The sequence below is a fragment of the Malus domestica genome, chromosome 01 (genome assembly GCF_042453785.1).
Source record: "Malus domestica chromosome 01, GDT2T_hap1".
Taxonomy (NCBI): Eukaryota; Viridiplantae; Streptophyta; class Magnoliopsida; order Rosales; family Rosaceae; genus Malus; species Malus domestica.
In genome coordinates, this window is record NC_091661.1 from 11527680 (window position 1) to 11547320 (window position 19641).

The 19641-nt window shown below is 37.3% G+C and overlaps 1 protein-coding gene across 1 annotated transcript; it reads left to right on the forward strand.

Moving 5' to 3' along the window:
• The first annotated feature begins 1836 nt into the window (after positions 1 to 1836).
• On the forward strand, positions 1837 to 3430 carry LOC103436600 (zinc finger protein STOP1 homolog). Its single transcript, XM_008375045.4, has one exon. The coding sequence runs from the start codon at positions 2191 to 2193 to the stop codon at positions 3250 to 3252; it is 1062 nt and encodes a 353-aa protein (XP_008373267.3). The 5' UTR covers positions 1837 to 2190; the 3' UTR covers positions 3253 to 3430.
• Positions 3431 to 19641: the final 16211 nt, after the last annotated feature.

Below are 19641 nucleotides of genomic sequence, written 5' to 3' on the forward strand. Positions count from 1 at the left end.
AAACGTTCATAACTTCTTCAATACTCAACGAAATTAAGTGATTCAAAAACAAAAATATTACTTCTTGACGAGAGGAAGAGAATCGTACCTTTCTTGATGGCTAACTTGCTATGGTTTGGCCAAAAAACGGTTCGAAAATGGCTAACTAGATGACCAAGATAGCCAATTTTGATCCGTTTTCTGGCCAAACCACGGTGAGTTATCCATTGAGAAAGGTACCATTCTTTTTGTCTCATCGAGAAGTATAATTTTTGTTTTTGAATCACTCGATTTCGTTGATTATTGAAGAAGTTATGAATGTTTAAAGTTTACCCAGTTTCCGGCGAGTTTTTCAGTTTTCCCGGAGACCAGTCACCTTTCAGGCTATTTTCTGGCTATCTCCAACAACCATTGAGCTTCCAAATAGGTATAATCTTGTTCTATATTTTCCTATCTTTATATTATGGGTCGAATTTGGTTAACAAACGATTGAGTTACGAAGCTTTGAAAATTGCTCAAACTTCCGGCCAAGAGTTTCAGGACACTTAACTGAGATTTTAACGGAATGACTAAAATAATAGATGATGAACAATCTCAGTGACCATTTCTATTGATTTTCAATCTCAGAGACCAAAGTCATATGTTATACAAATCTCAAAGCAGGACAGATGAAACACCAATTTGATATGAAAATGTAATCTCTTAGCATTTAGCGTTTAGCAATTTTTCGTTTTTAAATTAGCAATAAGATAGTTTTTGTCGGTGGAATCATTGACCACCATCTCTTTGGAAAGTGTCACTCAAAATTCATAAGCAAGAATTGACGTTATCTATGAATAGTCCCTCTGCTCCGTTACACAATACACTCGACTTTGAATATTAAGCACCTAGTAATTATTGAAAGCTTCAAGAATCCAGAGGGTTTCTGGTTTGGATGTGGCTTGCGCAATACAGCACTTCACCTGATGCAATGAACTTGTAACATATAATATTGGAACTGAAGCTTCTTTGCTTTCTCCTTCCTTTATATACTATAAACAGTAATTGAAGCACCAAAACCAGAACCTAGAGTAATACACAGCATTACGGATTAGTATTTTTTTTTTCTTCAAACAAACGGTATTATTTACACTAAGATGAGGAATGTGAGCTTAATCTCACAATAAACTAGCAATAATATGGTTCAAATTTGCATTTGACGAGAATCGAATCTAAAACCTCTTATTACCACTATACCTAATACTAAATTGCGGTATTATTTACTATTAAATCTAAAACCATTGGATAATAAAAAGACCTAAACTATTGGATAAAATAAAGACCTAAAACTATTGCGGAGAAGATGTGCTGGTTTGGATGTACTTTTAAAATAACTAAAAGTGCTTTTAAAAAAATGTTTTTGGATTCTAAAAGCATTTTAAGTGATTTCTATAAGAAGCACCATATATATGCTTCTTCCAAAAAACACTTTAAGTACTTTTTTAGGATTTACTAACATTTTCTCTAAGGACTGTTTCCAAAAATATTTTCACTAAAAGCATTTTCAATCATTTTAAAAGCATATCCAAACGAGATTGTATGTGTTTATGTAACTTGCTCTCAACCCACTTTGGGGTCCACACGACCTATTATTCGAGGGCCATTGTTGCTCTTTGGCCCACATATCTCCGCCTTATTCAATTATTACAGAAGAATATTATTAAACCGTAATACTAAATTGCAGTATGATTTCCTATTAGACCTAAAACTATTGGATAAAAAAAGACCTAAAACTATTGCGGAGAAGATGTATCTGTTTCTGTAACTTGCTATCAACCCGCTTTGGGGTCCACACGCCTGTTATTCGAGACATTTTTAAATATGATCGGAATATAAAGTGGTACATCACGTGTTATGATACAATTAGTAAGATATGTGTATTAAAAAGTTAGTAACTTAAAAAATAAAATTTTTCATCATATAAAAACAAATGGTGTACCACTCGTGTTTTAATTATATTAGCAAATTTCTTCATTATTCGAGGGCCACTGTTGCCTTTGGCCCACATATCCCCGCCTCATTCAACGGTTCCAGATGAACCACCAAACTTTGCCCCACTTGTTCGGTGGCCCCCATCTTTGTGGTGGTTTCTTCTCATATGTTTCGGAAACCTTTCATAATGAAGTATTGACCAAAAGAACTCTGTTGGAGTCTTGAGATTGTGTCGGCACGATGTCGTTTCCAGGTCAACCTTTTCTTACTCCGCCGGAGAACCTCGTCCAGTCTACGAATGAGGATCCAGCAGCCCCGCTCCGGAATCTCTCGATGGTCCGAACAAGAATGGATTCGCTGCAAAGCTTCCTCACCGAATCAATCCACGCCAACGCTCTAATCAGCAAGGACCAGATGGACATGGTTTCCACTGGCATCGCTTCCGCCATCCACGAAATCATCTCAAACGGCGCCGCTCTGTTGGCTTTCTCTCAGAACTCGATACCCTCATCGGACCCGACCCGAACACACTCCGCTAAAATCGAGGCTTCCGAGGTCAAGAAAGAGATAGAAGTGAACGATTGTGGAAAGTATGACGCAGACGGCGGCGAGATTGTGGAGGTGGACGCGATGGAGCTGCTGGCGGAGCACATCCATTACTGCGAGATTTGCGGGAAGGGTTTCAAGCGAGATGCGAATTTGAGAATGCACATGCGGGCCCACGGGAACCGGTTCAAGACCCCCGAGGCGTTGACCAAACCGGATAAGACCCCGGCCGAGTTGAGCAGGAATTCCCGGTTCTCGTGCCCGTACGTCGGGTGCAACCGGAACAAGGCGCACGGGAAGTTCCGGGCGTTGAAGTCGGTGATTTGCGTGAAGAATCATTTCAAGAGGAGCCACTGCCCAAAAATGTACTCGTGCAACCGGTGCAACAAAAGGAGCTTCTCGGTGGTGGCGGATTTGAAGAGCCACTTGAAGCACTGCGGCGAGGCTAGGTGGCGGTGCACGTGCGGCACGAGCTTCTCGAGGAAGAGCAAGCTGTTCGGGCACATGGCGCTGTTCGAAGGGCACATGCCGGCGGTTGAGGACGAGAAGAGTGGTGGTGGGAGTAAGGTTGTGACAGCTATGGAGCAGGATGAGGAGGAGGAGGAGGAGGAGGAGGAGGAGGAGCAGGAGGGCATGACAACGTCGGGGAAGGGAATTCCGAATATACACGAGGATATTGAGTTTTCTGATGAGTTTCTTGATGGGTTTGGGTCGATTGATGACTATTTTTGGCAGGATATGTTGACTGATTTGTAAGAGTGATAGCGATGATAACGTAAATTACAGCTCTTGGTTTAATTGATTTGTTGTTTTAGTGCTTTTAGATTATTGAGTTATGTGTATATGGATGTAATAATTTTTCTGATCAGAGATTTCACGTTTCTTTGTTGGCTTGAATTTCTAATAAATTGAAGAAATGCCCATTTCTTGGTTATGTTTGCAAGGCTAATTTGCATGTGGTGTCAAAAGATGTCTAATTTGTATTTGATGGCTGAGTTGGGTCCTTTATCAAATGGGGTTTTTTCTATGACAAATTCATTTTAGTTTAATGACAGTTCATCAAAATAATTGTCCAAGACAACTTACTAGATGGAGCATGCGACGCCCAGAGTCTTAAGTTCAAGAGCAGATTGTTATTTAGTATTACGGTCTAATGGTAAAAGGGACTCATTAAAGCCTAAGACTACAGTAGAAACTATATGAAGTAGTTCTTTCATTCCATTTATGGTGGAATCATATTGGAAATAAGAAAAACTAATGAAAATAGCTTGAAAATTTTGAGTTTTAACGATAATGACAAAATAAAGGATAAATTGAATACTGCCAGGATTGACTTTTTAGTGTAAAAATATGGTTTTTCGTTAAAGTTCCTTTGGAAATAAGCATTCCAATACCAATTTAAAAAGTTTCATAATCAAATTTTAGTTCTGATTTTGGAATTTTCGAGTAATCAGAATTTTTGGAATCGATAGTATTTATGTCGGATCATATGGAAATTAGCATTCCAATGTCAATTCAAAAGGTTTTGGGAATTAAAATTTTCGGAACATAATTCGTGTAACATCCCACATCGTCCAGGGAAGTGTATCATCTAAGCCTTATATGTATATTCGCATTTCTACCTAGCATGAGGCCTTTTGGGAGCTCATTGGTTTCGGGTTCCATCGGAACTCCGAAGTTAAGCGAGTTCGCATGAAAGCAATCCCAGAATGGGTGACCCACTGGGAAGTTTTCGTGTGAGTTCCCAGAAACAAAACCATGAGAGCGTGGTCGGGGCTTAAAGCGGACAATATCGTGCTACGGTGGAGTCAAGCCTGGGAAGTGGTTCCGCCCGAGCTGGGATGTGACAATTCGGATCTTCTACATTTTGCAATGTTTTAGAAATTTTCAATCTTTTATTTATCTACCATTCAATTTTATTTTTTTTTTGGTGATATTTGTAGGCTGTTACAAGTACATATGACATAAAATCATACTAGACAAGATAATTTGCGTGTGGTCCAATATCCTAGTAGATAGGGTGTTAGATTTCTATCCATACTTCCAAGGTTCAAAACTCCCTTCCCCTAAATTATTGTAATAAGATGATTAAATATACAAATTTAGAAAAGGAAAAAAAATCTAAACCTAACAACAAATATTATAAAATAAGAATGCATGAATTTTTTTTATAGTACTAAGTTTGAGAAATTTCGGATCTGAAAGTCAGAATTTTGAATTAGATATGTATATGCCAATTGTCATCCAAAATTTTGGAATTTTAAAATGTTTGGACTCAGAACGGAAATTTTCAATTTGAATTGCAATGTCATCCAACTTGCACCCCTAATCCATATTGAATAGCTTAATTTCATGTTCATATAAAACCAATGTCAAACCCTACGAATAATTACGACTAATGCAACTCCAATTGAGCTCAGTGGTCCTTCAAATTAATCTAAGTTCTCATTTGATCCGTGAGATTGAAAATTGATCAATCTTGTTCTTAAAATTAATTGTCACAAATTAAAGTGGTCCATATGTTAGAATTCCGTCAAGAAATATGTTAGTCCGCTGGGGTGGCACGTGAGTGGGATCCATTGCTTGACTAAGGCCCCGTTTGGAATTGAGGTGATTTTAAAAAAAGTCACTGTGAAAAAAAGCTGAGGGTCATTTTTGTGTTTGGTAAACTGAAAAAAAAGGGCTTATTTTGGAAGCTGTTATGAGAATAAGCTGAAAATCAAAGGAAAAGCTGAAGCTGCTATTTGCTGCTTTGAAAAAAAGCCAGTTTTTTCAAAGCACACGGAGCTATAGTGCTCCTTTAATGAAAAGACACACTATCATCCTGCTTTTTTTTTCCAAAAGCACTTTCACAAAAAAGTTTACCAAACACTCTACTGGCTTTATTTCACAGCCGCTTATTCTCACAGCACAGCCGCTTATTCTCACATCAGCTTTTTTTCAAAACACAGCAATACCAAACTAGCCCTAAACATAGTGCTAGTGTACCAATGTTCTAAAAAGCAGCTTAGGCAGGGACTAGGCGTTAGACGGTGTGTTGCCGTCACGACTATTTCTTAATTGGTCGGAAAATCAGGAAGCTTGTTAGGCTACTTCTTGACGGAGTTAGGCGGGAATAGACGGGACTAGGTGAGGGTTTTTAAGAAGCTATGCTTGAATCTGGAATTTTTCAGATGCAGACCGACGACTCATCGAAGAAGAAGATGGCTTGTATACACGGTATCGTTTTGCCAAAAGTTGTCAGTTGCTCCTTGAGTTTTTTATTCAATCTTTTCATTTTAAGAACTCACCATCTAGTTTGACCACAACAAAAGAGCCCACCATCTTCTTCTTCCTTTCTAACTTTTCGTTTCAATTTTTTTAATGATTAACTTTTCATTTTTATTATTATTTTTTCTCTTTTAAGACCCAACTGTCTCCCACCAATAATATCTATATTTTTTATTTTGTTTTGGTTATGTCTATACTACATATTAATAGCACACTTTAAGAAGTGAAAAAGAAAAACTTGGTTACGGGAACCAAAGGCTAGGCCAGCTACTTACTTTAGTATAGCTACACCTAAAAAAGTTTATTCCTACCACCTTTTCTTCCCCTCTCTCAATTTTGCCAATTCTCAGAATACTTATGTTAATGCACAAAATCAGCAAGACTTTGGAACAGCATAAAATATCAAGTTTGTGACTTTCGCTCAGTTGCTCCGGTCACCTAGTGTGGATAATATGTAAAGAGATAGAGATAGGGAAGCAAACACAAGATGTACATGATTCACCCTAAGTTTGTTCTGACGTTGACACGTTTCGTTCTGTGATTGGTCTCCTGGTTGAAGGGAAACACTTATGCTTCGGCAGGGGTGCCTCAGCATGAACCCCTCAGTGGGTCCTTGAAGGTATAAAGTTGATCGATGCTTGGTAGTTTCGGAATTGGTCAAGTATGATACAAATAATGCTCCCCCCAAGTTCTCGAGTGAGCAAAGTTTCTCGGTTGGGGACTTGTAAAAATCCAAGTCATTGAGTAACCACGAAACTTCTGAGTACCGAATTATAATTGCACATAGTAGGAGTCCCCCAAATCCTCTGAGCGAGGAGGATTACCGAAGGAGGTACCTTGATTTTTTTAGTCATCGAAGGAACAAAGACTCCAAATATTGTCTTGCCCTTTTAGTGCACATACTTCAGCCCAAATATACATATATTTTTATCAGGCCCAATTCCTTCTTGTTATGGTTTAATAGGTGAAGGTTTTTTGTTGGGGGTCCATTAGTTGTAGGTTCTTGGTTGTAAGTTCTTTGTTTGTAGGTTTTTTAGTTGTGGGTTCTTTGCCTTTATAGGTATATAGCTTGAGTGATCCAATGTGGAAGAAATCATATAAATAGGTTTTGCTTCCACAATCTTGCCCAAGGGTATGGAAGGCTTTGTTTAGTTTGGTAGCCACAAAGGTGTGAAGCTTTTGAGTTCAATTGGGGAAGGTCTATGAGTGAAGGGTTTTTGTGGTTGAAGCTTTTTTAAACCACATAAATATATTTTGCTTCCACACTCTTGATCAAGGGTGTGGAAGGCTTTTTGAGTTTTTGGTAGTTAGGCAAAGTGTGAAGCTTCCTCCTTTCAAGGGTGTGGGAAGCTTTACCCTTCAAAGTGTGGGAAGCTTTACCCTTCAAAGTGTAGGAAGCTTCCTCCCTTCAAGGTGTGGGAGTTTCCATACCCTCAAGGGTGTGGGAGCTTCCTCCCTTCAAGGGTGTGGGAAGCTCTACCCCTCAAAGTGTGGCAAGCTTCCTCCCTTCAAAGGTTTGGGAAGCTCTACCCTTCAAAGTTTGAGAAGCTTCATCTCTTCAAGGGTGTGGGAAGCTCTCTCCCCTCAAGGGTGTGGGAAGCTCTACCATTCAAAGTGTGGAAAGCCTCCTCCCTTCAAGGGTGTGGGAAGCTCTACCCTTCAAAGTGTGGTATGCCATAAATTGATATTGCTTCCACCCTCTTGAGCAAGAGTGTAGAAGACAATCTACATGTTGTAGTTGTATCTCACATATTGAAGCTTTTGTTGGCTTCCTCCACATGTCGAATTTAATTAATAACTAATTAACGGGGAGGTGCTTCCTTGAGCCTATGTGGATAAGTTTTTCTCGACACTGCCTCAAGAAGTCTCGAAAGTTATGATAAAAAGGCTCTTGATCCTTCCACTCATTTTGCAAGGAGGTGTTTCCCTCCACTTATCCTGCTTCGGGTCAAAACAGCTGGGTTGAGAGAAGTCTTACGTTGATCAACACATTGATGAGGAGGTCGCTCTTCATTAAGAGCATCTATATTAAAGACAGGTGACCCTCCGTGATAGGGGGTACCCATGTGATAGTTAACATCCACAAAAGCGATGGGCTTGTGAATTGAGTCTGCTTAGCCTCATGGAGCATCCCGAAGATCTTCTCATACTGTTCTTAGAGGATTTCATTCCTTATTACTATCTTGTTGTTCTGAGCCTCTAGCTCTTCGACCTTAGCTTGAAGAGCAAACTTCTTTCTTTCCTTCCTTTGATGTCTTACACTAGGCACGAAAGGGTATCGTTCTGCATGTTGTGGCTTCCTTTGCTCCCCATATTGGAAAAAGATGCTTAATCAAAAGAAAGTGTACGAACAATGAAACTAGCTTGACGAAGCTGGTGAAAGTAGGAATAAGTGTCGTTCCTATAGACAGCACCAAATGTTGATGCACAGAATCAGTGAGACTTTGGAACAACGTAGAGTGTCGTTCCTCCACATGTTGAATTTAATTAATAACTAATTAATTGATTAATTAATAATTATCAATTAATTAATTATTTGAGTAATTAATAACTAATTAATTATTTAATTAATAACTAATTAGTTACTTAATTAATTATTAATTAATTTTGTTTTTTTAACTAGTAAAAAATGTGGAAGTGACCACATAAATAGATTTTGCTTAATATACATGTTGTAGTAGTTGAAAGTTCAGAGGAACCATATAAATACATTTTGCTTCCACACTTTTGAGTAGGAGTGTGGAAAGCAATTTACATGTTGTAGTTGTTGGAGGTTTGTTGAACCATATAATACGATTTTGCTTCAACGTCTTGAGCAAGAGTGTAGAAGACAATCTACGTGTTGTAGTTGTTGAAGATTTGTTGAACCATATAATACGATTTTGCTTCCACACTCTTGAGCAAGAGTGTGGAAGGCTTTGTTGAGTTTGTATATACCTTTTCCGAGTTGTAAGGCTTGAAAATTTTCAACCGCTTATGAATGCTAAGAATCTACAAGTGCAGGTTGTACTGTTCTTCCCTAGTTGGTGAAAGGAAGGTAAGTTCTTTCATCACCCGGTTGGTGAGAAAAATGGCAAGTTGCCGAGGCAAAAATGTTTATTAAAGTACTAGTTGTATCTTCCACCACCTGGTTAGTGATACGAAGGTGAGTTCCTTCTTCACCTAGTTCGTAAGAAAAGTGCTGAATCTCAATATTGTTTATTAGAGTACTAGTTGTACTCTTTATCACCTGGTTAGTGATACAAAGGTGAGTTCCCTCATCACCTAGTTGGTAAGAATAGTGGCAAGTTGCTGAATCTCAACATTGTTTATTAAAGTACTAATTGTGCTCTTTATCACCTGGTTGGTGATACAAATGTGAGTTCCCCTTGCTGAATCTCAACATTGTTTATTAAAGTATTAGTTGTGCTCTTCATCACCTGGTTGGTGATACAAAGGTGAGTTCCTTCATAACCTGGTTAATAAGAAGAATGGCAAGTTGCCAAAACTCAAAATTGTTTATTAGAGTATTGGTTGTGCTCTTCATCACCTGGTTTGTGATATAAAGGTGAGTTCCTTCATCACCTGGTTGGTAAGAAGAGTGGCAAGTTACTAAAACTCAAAATTGTTTCTTAAAGAACTGGTTGTAATCTTCATCACCTAGTTGGTGATACAAAGATTAGTGTTTTCATCACTTGGTTGGTGGAAAGAACGGCGAGTTGCTGAGGCACATTGTAACACATGGCGAAAGGAAAATTACACCCTTTCGTAGTTCAGTTAGTTTATGTATGAATGTTTTTAAGGGTATGAAGTTTATGTTGATTAATGTAAGTGATGCTTATGAATGCAAAAGACTAAGTGTTCCACTTACTTGGTGTTGAAGTATGTATGTTAAAGCTCTAAGTTAGAGTATAGAGGTAGCTCAGAGTTAGACTAAGTGTTCCAATGTTAGGAATGCAAAAGACTTAGACGAAGTTGTTTGAATTGCCTCTTCATTAATTATTTGTCAAATGGCTTGTGTTACAAAGGATACCAAATGGTTGAAGGTTGAAACATTTGTCATGCGTATGCCTTTCTATAATAGCATTTTCTTCAGTACGCATTCCTCCACTTTGAAAAAGTGATGCATGACCCCATGGTCATAACAATTGAAGGTACGTTCACCCCTGAATTTCTTAATATGGACCTTTATTCCTCTTGCTATAATAAGCTTACTGAGAGTAAAAATCCTTCATCTTGCCAAGATGCAAATAAGCTTGGTGAACTGGCATGTTGCTAACTGGGGCAGGAGAGGATGTAATGAGTGTCTAGATGGCCAAAACCTTCTCACTTGGTAGAACTTGACATTCGTTCCCCATTTGTTGATAAGGGTTTACCATATGAGGGTTCTCTTGGTATGTTCTTGCCTTGGCACAAGCATGACTGTAAGCTTGCGTCATCACCTCAGGGTAAGTCTTCCAAGTGTTAACATTGATCCTGTACTTGAAGTATTCATACATGTCTACCGTGAAGGCCCTGAGTGGTGTTTTGTCATCTACCTCAGCGCAATGAGAGTACTTGTGGTTGAAGCGACTGGCATATCCACGTAATGACTCATCTGATTTCTAACGAATGGTGTATAACTCATCAGCGGAGTGTAAGTGATCAGCCACAAAGAGTCTTCTTAGCTCAACAAATGAATCTACCATATCAGGTTAAAGACGACAATACTAATTAAGAGTTCCACCAGAGAGAATTGAGGGAAAAATGAGACATCGTTCCATATGATTGTATCTTCGATATTTCATGGTGGATTCAAATAGATGGATATATTCAATTGGATCTTCTCTCCTAGTATATGATTGCAAGACAAGTTTCTATTTTGTTTCTCTTCATAGAGGAGTGCAAAGGATCCTCCTTATCAGACAGTCGCTTTGGCTGATTCCAGTTAGGTATCCAAGCATGATGCTCGACCTTCAACTTGTTCACTTCCTCAAGGAGCTGTAGGATAAGGGGATCCTGAGTGAAGTCAGGAGTCATTGAAGTTTTCTTTTGTATGTTTCCATCATTCTTGAAAGTAGGGAAGATCGCTCAAAGACATGTGGCCTTTCTTTGGACATAACATATTGGCTGTCAGAATGTGCCTGTTAAAAGTCCCTCAAGTCTCCTACGCATTTTTGTTGCCCCAAGGCTTATCATTCATTTCCTGGATTAAGGGCTGGCCTAGGCCGCGGTAAGGGACCAAGTCCTTCAATGATTATTGGGTCATTGATCCTTGAGCCTATATGGATAAGTTTTTGCTGACACTGCCTCAAGAAGTCTCAACAGTCATGGTAAAACGGCTCTTGATCCTTCCACTCATTCTACAAGGAGGTGTTTCCCTCCACTTCTCTTGCTTCGGATCGAAACAGCTGGATTAAGAGAAGTCTCGCGTTGATCAACACATTCATAGGGAGGTCACTTTTCATTAGGAGCATCCATGTTAAAGACATGTGACCCTCCGTGTTGGGGGGCACCCATGTGATAGTTAACATCCACAAAGGCGATGGGCCAGTAAGATTAAGTCTGGTTAGCCTCGTGGAGCATCCCTTAGCCTCGTGGAGCATCCCAAAAATCTTCTCAAACTGTTCTTGGAAGATTTCATTCCTCATTACTATCTTGTTGTTTTGAACCTCTAACTCTTCGACCTTATCTTGAAAGGAAAACTTCTTTCTTTTCTTCCTTCGGTGGCTCACACAAGGCACAAGAGGGTATCATTCTGCGTGTTATGGCTTCATTCGTTCCCTATGTTGGAAAATGATGCCTAATCAAAAGAGAGTGTATGAACAATGGAAACTAGGTTGACAAAGCTGATGAAAGTTGTTAGAAATATGCCCTAAAGCCAATCATATGATGATACTTTACGGACATTTCACATGTTAAACTAATCTAGTTTAATATAAAGGGTAGAGATTATTGTTTAAAGCTATCTCATATAAATGTTATATGCTTAAGCGATAAGTCCAAGGAATATGTAATTAAGAGAATGTGATCTAAAGAAGTTAGATTCATGAGAGCATTCTTTTTCATATACATATCCTAAACATTAATGATCATAGGATTGCCAATTTGGCATTGACAGTTCGTTAAGATTAGTGCGTGCTATGTCTTATCTTATAGAGAGTGATTGGTCTCGAGTAATTGGTGTAACTAACACGAAGATAAGCATGTAGGTGCTCAATAAAGAATGAGTCCACTGAACACGATCAACAAGGAGTTCTCATACTCATGTCACATGAAAACTCATGGTTGGGATAATGCAAAGTAGTCATTTGACCTTAGGCATCATAGTTATCTTATGGTTAGGTCATTGATCTTTGACTATGTCAAAGTCACTCCGTCAAAAGATGTCCACGACATAGTTGGGGTTAAGCCACTTAACCATGAAGGCAAGTGAATGCACAACAAGGGATCTCTAACTTGCAAACCGTTTGAAGGAGAATACTCTATGATATGATTAAGAATCTCTGGCCAGAGTATGAATGAGATTTAGGAATTCGTTCCAAATCACATTCAAGTTAATCATATAAGTAGGAGAATCACATTGGATAGTAGACATGAATAAACTATCAAATCAAACAATGTGGTCAAGAGTATTGTATTAGATAAAGACTGTATTGCATTGTAATCCCAAACTGAATAGGTTCTCCACATTTTCTGATTAGCTTAGGTAGCCATGACATACTGCTAGGTGTCACTCATGGTTTGTGGAAGCCCTAAAGGTGTACAATCACTAAAGGGCGAATTGAAAAGTAAGTTTCCATCCACAATCGATTTGAAGAGTTCTAATCGCCCACTGCCTCGCTAAAGGGAACTTAATGGATCATACACCGTGTAAGGTAGAGATTGAAGAAACAATGGAGATGAGTAAGGATAATTAAATGGTTTAATTATTTACGGCTAGGATTAATTAATATGTTAATGAATCAAATGAATAAGTTCGTTTTAGACCTCGGGTTAGTTTTGGGCCTCAAGGCCCAATGGGCTGCGAATGTCAAGTCCAATGACTCAAGTTGTATAACAACTTGAAAACACAAAGGACATGAAAGCCCAATGAACCCACATGGCCTGCCATAGAGAGTGTGAAGGATAATTTCACTACAAAACGAAGTGTCATTAGCGAGGGTCTAATGTCATCGAAAAATGCATTTTACCGTCATAAATACTTATTTACGACAGAAAAAATCCCTCGCTAGGCATCGCAAATTGATCCATTGGAAATATTTTTTTTCCAACTAGCCATCGGAATTAATTCATTTTCGACGCACAGGACTTGTCGTTAGTAGTTAGTTTTTTTTATCGGAAATGAATTTTCAAAATGGCAAACTTATTTTATTTTCGACATGGAAATGTGGTCATAAATAATTATAGAGTTGTCGAAATTACTTTTCAAACGACGACAAATATTTTTTACAATGACTTTTTTCCGATCAAACAATTATGTCAGAAAATCTTTATCCAACAAAATAATTTTTATTTACAAGAGTGCACAATCATGGCAATTAAAATTACCGACCATACAAGGTTGTCAAAAATACGTAATGGCTTGACAGAAATAGGCACAAAAACATATTTACGATGATCAAGCATCGTCGAAAATATGTACTTCAAATGGTGAAGCTTTCTCGGTAATACATATTTGCAATGACAAGCTTCGTCGAGAATATATATATTTTCGACAAAGAAGCCTCGTCGATGATACATATTTGCAATGGTGAAGTATCGTCAGTAATATATATTTCTAACGATGAAGCTTCGTTGGAAATATATATTATTGACCATATTTAGTCATCGCATATTTTTTCGTAACCAATATTTGGTTGAAAATTAGTATTTCCTATAAGAACGTTTTCGTTAGAAATGTGCACATTAACGAGAGGAATTTACAATCGAAAAAGTTATTATTCTATTTATAATTAAATTATATATTGAAATTAAAAAATGATAAAAATAGGTATGTAATTGTTACTAATAAATTAACCAAACCATTGTATTAAATTTCTCAACATCCAAACAAAATTATTCATAAAATTTTAAAAAAGAAAATAGACAATACTTAAATTGGAAAAAAAAAATACCCCACGAATAAAACTTAACAAGTTCAGATATTTGGTAATATCAAAATGAAGAGCATCTGACCAACTTTCAACATTCTCCTATCAAACAAACAATAAAGAGAGTACTTAAGTAAAGAAATAATATAGTATTCAACAGTAAGACAAATAATAAAAATGAAATAAAACAATTTACCATAGAAGTAGATGGTCTTGAGCGTGCATAATTATTTGAGTTGTTGGCATCAGTCTTTAAACTAATTCTTGCAAAGAATTCAACTTATCTGTTAAAGTGTTGACTTGGCCCTTCAATTGCTCATGGCTTTCTACACGTTCTAAGCACATATGTTAATTACAACTTTAGCTATTTGAGAGATATGCATCTTTAGTACTAAAGCCAGCACCTACACCAAGAAGACGACCATGACTTGGGCCACCAATCACCTCCTTGTATATGACCCAATCATTTACTTCATTTTGTTCTTCGATAGCAGTATTCTTTTTGTTGTCCATTTTTTCCTTCAATAAAATTGTAATATGTAAGCATAAGTAATACACACAATATCATGTAAAAAACATATTGAAATTGTGATAACATACATAAAGTTCTTTAGCCTTTTCACTTGCCCAAGTTCCTTCACCTTCACTCTTACGCTTACTCACATGGAATTTTTTGAAACAATCAATCGAGCTAGGTTCAATTCTACTATGATCAAGCTATTAAGATTAAAAAAAAGTTCGTTAAATAAATTTTAAATATGCAAGAATGATGGTATGGAAACAAAGCATAAGCATAGTATTTTTACTCATCTTTTCTGTACTTTGCCATTGGAACTGAACCTGTGGTGTGCACATTTGTGGACTACTCCCTATTGCACGCATTTTGCACACTTTGTTTCTGCATGAAAAAGAAAGCAAAGTTAAAACCCAATCATCTCATGGTAAGCATCTACATGTAAGGAAAATAATACATTAACCATCACAAGATGATATTGCTTAAATAAAACTTTTACCTTCCATTCAGGCTTCTCCCATTTTTCAACCATTTTACACCAAACATCTTTTGTCACATCCCGGCCCGAGGTCCACCACATCCCAGGCCCGCTCCACCACCGTAGCACGATATTGTCCGCTTTGAGCCCCGACCACACCCTCATGGTTTTGTTTCTGGGAACTCACACGAGAACTTCCCAGTGGGTCACCCATCATGGGAATGCTTTCACGCGCTACTCGCTTAACTTCGGAGTTTCGATGGAACCCGAAGACAGTGAACTCCCAAAAGGCCTCGTGCTAAGTAGGGATGGGAATATACATTTAAGGATCACTCCCCTGGACGATGTGGGATGTTACATCTTTAAATACATTTGATGGGCAGTTAATGTATCTCTCCCCAGTAGTCTTGTACTTGTGAAAAACTGAATTCCTCAATGTGCTCATCCAATCGGCATATCTTGTTTTAATATGTAGTTCAAAAGCAACCCTCATCTCTTCTTCAGAACACGTGTAAGTGTCTCTAGTTCCCTTAAAACGACCATACAATTCATCCATTTGCTCTTTTGGATAATCTTTAAATGTAATCCAAGGCCCATTAATAACTTGATTAAAGAGCACCCCTATAGTTCTCGTAGCATTTGTAGTTACAATCTTATAAAATTAAAATTACATTAAAATGATAACATATCTAAATAGTTAACTATTTGACAATCATGCTTTCAGTGACTTGTGCTTATTACCAGCTATCATGTATTACAATCAAAGTGCCTTTCCCATCTTTACCCTTAGCCTTCCCTCTACAGTTCTTTCTTGGGTAAAGTTTTATTTTTGAGTGCATACAAGCATGATTTCGCCTATAATTGTTAATTGCATGCATAGATGTTGCTCAAATGAACTTGTTTTCACAAATTTTTCCTTCAAGAGTAGGAATAAGTGTTGTTCCCACCGACAACGCCAAATGTTGATGCACAGAATCAGCGAGACTTTGGAACAACCTAAAGTGTCGTTCCTCCACGTGTCAAATTTAATTAATAACTAATTAATTGATTAATTAATAACTAATTAATTGATTAATTAATAACTAATTATTTGAGTAATTAATAACTAATTAATTAGTTCATTAATAACTAATTAGTTACTTAATTAATTATTCGCTTTTTTTTTTACTAGTAAAAAATGTGGAAGAGACCACAAATAGATTTTGCTTCCACACTCTAGACGAGTTTAAGTACCGTAATGATAGTTAGGGATTAACTGTTGGAGAATAATCTTCTTTTATAGTTGAGAAGAGTCTCCGGCTTTTGTCTGTCGTCAATGTGGGACTCTATGAGCTTTATTTGATGTTGACACGTTTCGTTCTGTGATTAGCCTCCTGGTTGGAGGGAAACAATTGTGCTAAGGCACAGTGGGTCCTTGAAGGTATAAAGTTGATCGATGCTTGGTAGTTTCGGGGTTGGTTAAGTATGGTACAAACAACTTATAATGTACCCTCATGCATATAATTGCCCAACAAATTTCTGCCTTCGACTGTTTTTATCAACTAAAAACTAAGAAAAATAAAAGTATATTTTTTTAAGCATAAGTAGTTACTTATGTATATGGTATAATACATTTATTTAAATCTGCCTAGTTTGTCTAAGCTCTCGTCTAGACACTAGGCTCTAGCCCACCGCTCGACTAGTGCCTAGTGTTTTTTAGAACCTTAGCGTTTATTATACCAATTATGAATTTTAAAGTGTTTTAAATTCTTAAAACCACTAAATGCATCTTGGTTCACCAAATCCACATCTCAAAGATGCGTGTGGTATGAATTATATAAAGTCACTATATTCAAGAGAAGGTGTAAAAGACTTCTGAATGAGTCCAAAGAAAAGAATATTTCTTTCACAACTATCAAGTATTGTATTATTTGAATTTAGAATGAATTCAAAGGCTTTCTGTTTGGGTGGATAATTAATATTGGGCTCAAAACAATTAAGGCTCAGGTGTGAAAAAAACTTCTTTGTTATGGGTTGGTGAAGGCGACAACCCAGGGTGGATTTAAATATTGTTATATGGCAACTAATAGGCATCAAGCCTATGATGGAAGTGACAATGAGTAGAGGGTAGCTAACCCTCGGTGAAAAGTGATTTTCCATGGCAGGGATAGGTAAATAACGAAAAGCAAATGGTAACTCACCCTATTCCAAAAGCAATCATCGAGAGAGAAATGCATTAGAAAGGGGAAGCTTGGACACTCGGGCTAAGAAGTCTATAAAAGCAGCAAGGAAAGCAAGCAAAAAACTCTCTCAACACACTCAATACTCTGAACTCAACAGTAACAAAACCAGATAGCTTTGTTTTTGTCTGCCCTTTTTCCAGTTATATTTCTACCCTAGAAAAGCTTAGCAAAGAGCAAAGAGAAATAGAAATCAAACACCAAAAAGAGAAAAGAGTAGAGAAAAAAAGTAACGAAAAATTCCGAAGAGACTAGACGATTCAGGTTTTTCATGGTGGAAGAAAGAGATATCCATAAGCAACTACTCATAGCAGTTTCAAATCACACCATGTTCATGGGTCAGTTTTAGAAGCTCTGCCACATCTTCCCTTTTATAGTATCAAATCCCTTTTGTAAACCTTTGTTGTTATTATATTAAATATAAATATAAGTGCTTGCTTTTGTAAAAACACAAGGAGAAGTGGTCAGCAAGGAGACAAACCTTGCCCAAATCTCCCTTATTTGCATTTGTGTAAAGTAGATCTGACTTTTATGCATCTTACTTAATCTCCATGTCATTTTCCATCACTTACTTTAAGGTTTTTATATATGTTTAATCTTGTCATACTAATTATTTCTATTTCTTTGTTGTTAACCCAAGTTGGCCATTAAGGAAATCACTTCAATGGACATGAACTTTCCTATAATTGGACATATGATAATTGAATAAAAATTCCTTGTTTACAAGGTAAGAAAAAGAACTTTATACATACTTAACCCATATGTGAACAATCTAATCGAACTAAGAAGTCTAAGTGACTTGTGGTGCAAGTAATCAATGAATCTAATAACTATAAGAACAATCTGTTAAACAAAGGTAACAGTGGCACACTCAGATCTCTATTAGTCTTGATTGTGAGCCTGAATGCCTAATAAAGGTCCAACAAATGCACCTTTCAAACTAATTTCAAACTCATGTTGCAGTAAACCAAGCAGCAAAACTTGCCCAACAGGCAAGACAATGGGAGTTGTGTGAAGGACAATCTAGCCCTAACACTTTCTTTTGCACATTATGCTTTATCTAGTCATGGAGGCATAAACGTATCCTTTAGTTATGTTTTAACCCTTCAAAAATTAGATTCTCCAATGATGTTTGCTTCCCCTCCATGAAGCAGGTTAAAGACCATATGAAACTTGCCCCCACTTATGGTGGTGGGAAAGCTACTGAATGCCTTAGCCAGTGCAAGCCTCACGCCACTGTTAGAACTAGAGATTGAAGGTGGGAAGTGCAACCTCCATAAAATTCAAGGCCACTCTCGCTCTCCTCCACTAGGGATCATCCATACTTCCTCACAAAGTAGCCTACCACCTACCCCTTGAGTTGCGGTACAACTCATCCACCAACAAAGTGAAAGGAGTGGAAGGGTTCATGACGAACCATCTGCCTCTGCTTGTAGTGTTATAGAGGATGAGCACCAGGTCAATGATATGAGCATATTTATGCGACTTAGTTAGCTTGTTTTCTTGCATTTTTATAGCTAGTTTCTACTTATTATAGTGTTTTAAGCTATTTTCGTGTGTTTGTAGGTCTAAATGACAAAGTTGGCAAGAAAGTGCAATTTGGAGCATTTTGAAGCAGTTTTGGGCACCAAATGGATAGCTTATGAATGGAGCAAGATGGATGGATGAATTTGAAGTTCAAGAGGCTAGGAATGTGCTAAAAAGAATGAAAAATTAATTCAAGACAAAGAAGATAAGGAATCAGCTCAAAAGAATGAGTCATTATCCAAACCTTATCCAACATTATCTTATCCAAACTAACCTTATCTTATCTTATCCTCCCCTAATCTAGTCTTATCCTATCTTATCTTGTCTAAATCAGTTTGTGCCTTAATTCCAGCTATTTCTAAAGGATAATTATACATTTAAAACACATTAAAATTGGTTTCTAGAAGCCTTATCCCTATCCTACATTGGTGCCGCACTTATCCCTTCTAGAAGACCTTTCCCTTAAGTTTTCTAGAAGGCCCTATTCCTTGTCCTTAAAACCTGGCGCCTGATCCCTTTAATGTTCTTTCTAGAAGCTGTGTATCCCCTATCCTTGTTAGCCTTGGTTTCTGATTGTTTTAAACCCATTCCACTTGGGTTTTGGTTACACAATCCTTGTTCCACTTTGATTTCTGAAACCTAGCTTAATCCTTAAGGATTGTGCCGGACCTCAGCCCTATAAATATACATCTCTGCTGCACAAATCAAATCACCACCCTCTACCATATTTTCCTACACCACACACCCATATATTCAGATACAATTGAGAGAATTCTTGAAGCCCTTAACCATGCCTTTGCCATTCAACATTGGATTGCTGGAGCGTTCTTAGGTGTTTTCTATCTTTTATTTTCAATGTCTAATTTAAGTTATCTTTGTTTAATTGCGAACATAAGGAACTAATTTCTTTATAGTTAAGGTGAATTCGAAGCCATGATTATATGCTTTATATGAATTGATTACATCCAATTATTGTTTCTTAAGTCTTGAATGTGATTTGCTTATCTAAGTTATTAAAACTTGTTTATGTATGTTGTTTAAGGATGCATACTTAGTTTGCATGCATGAACTTGATGCTAGAGTATA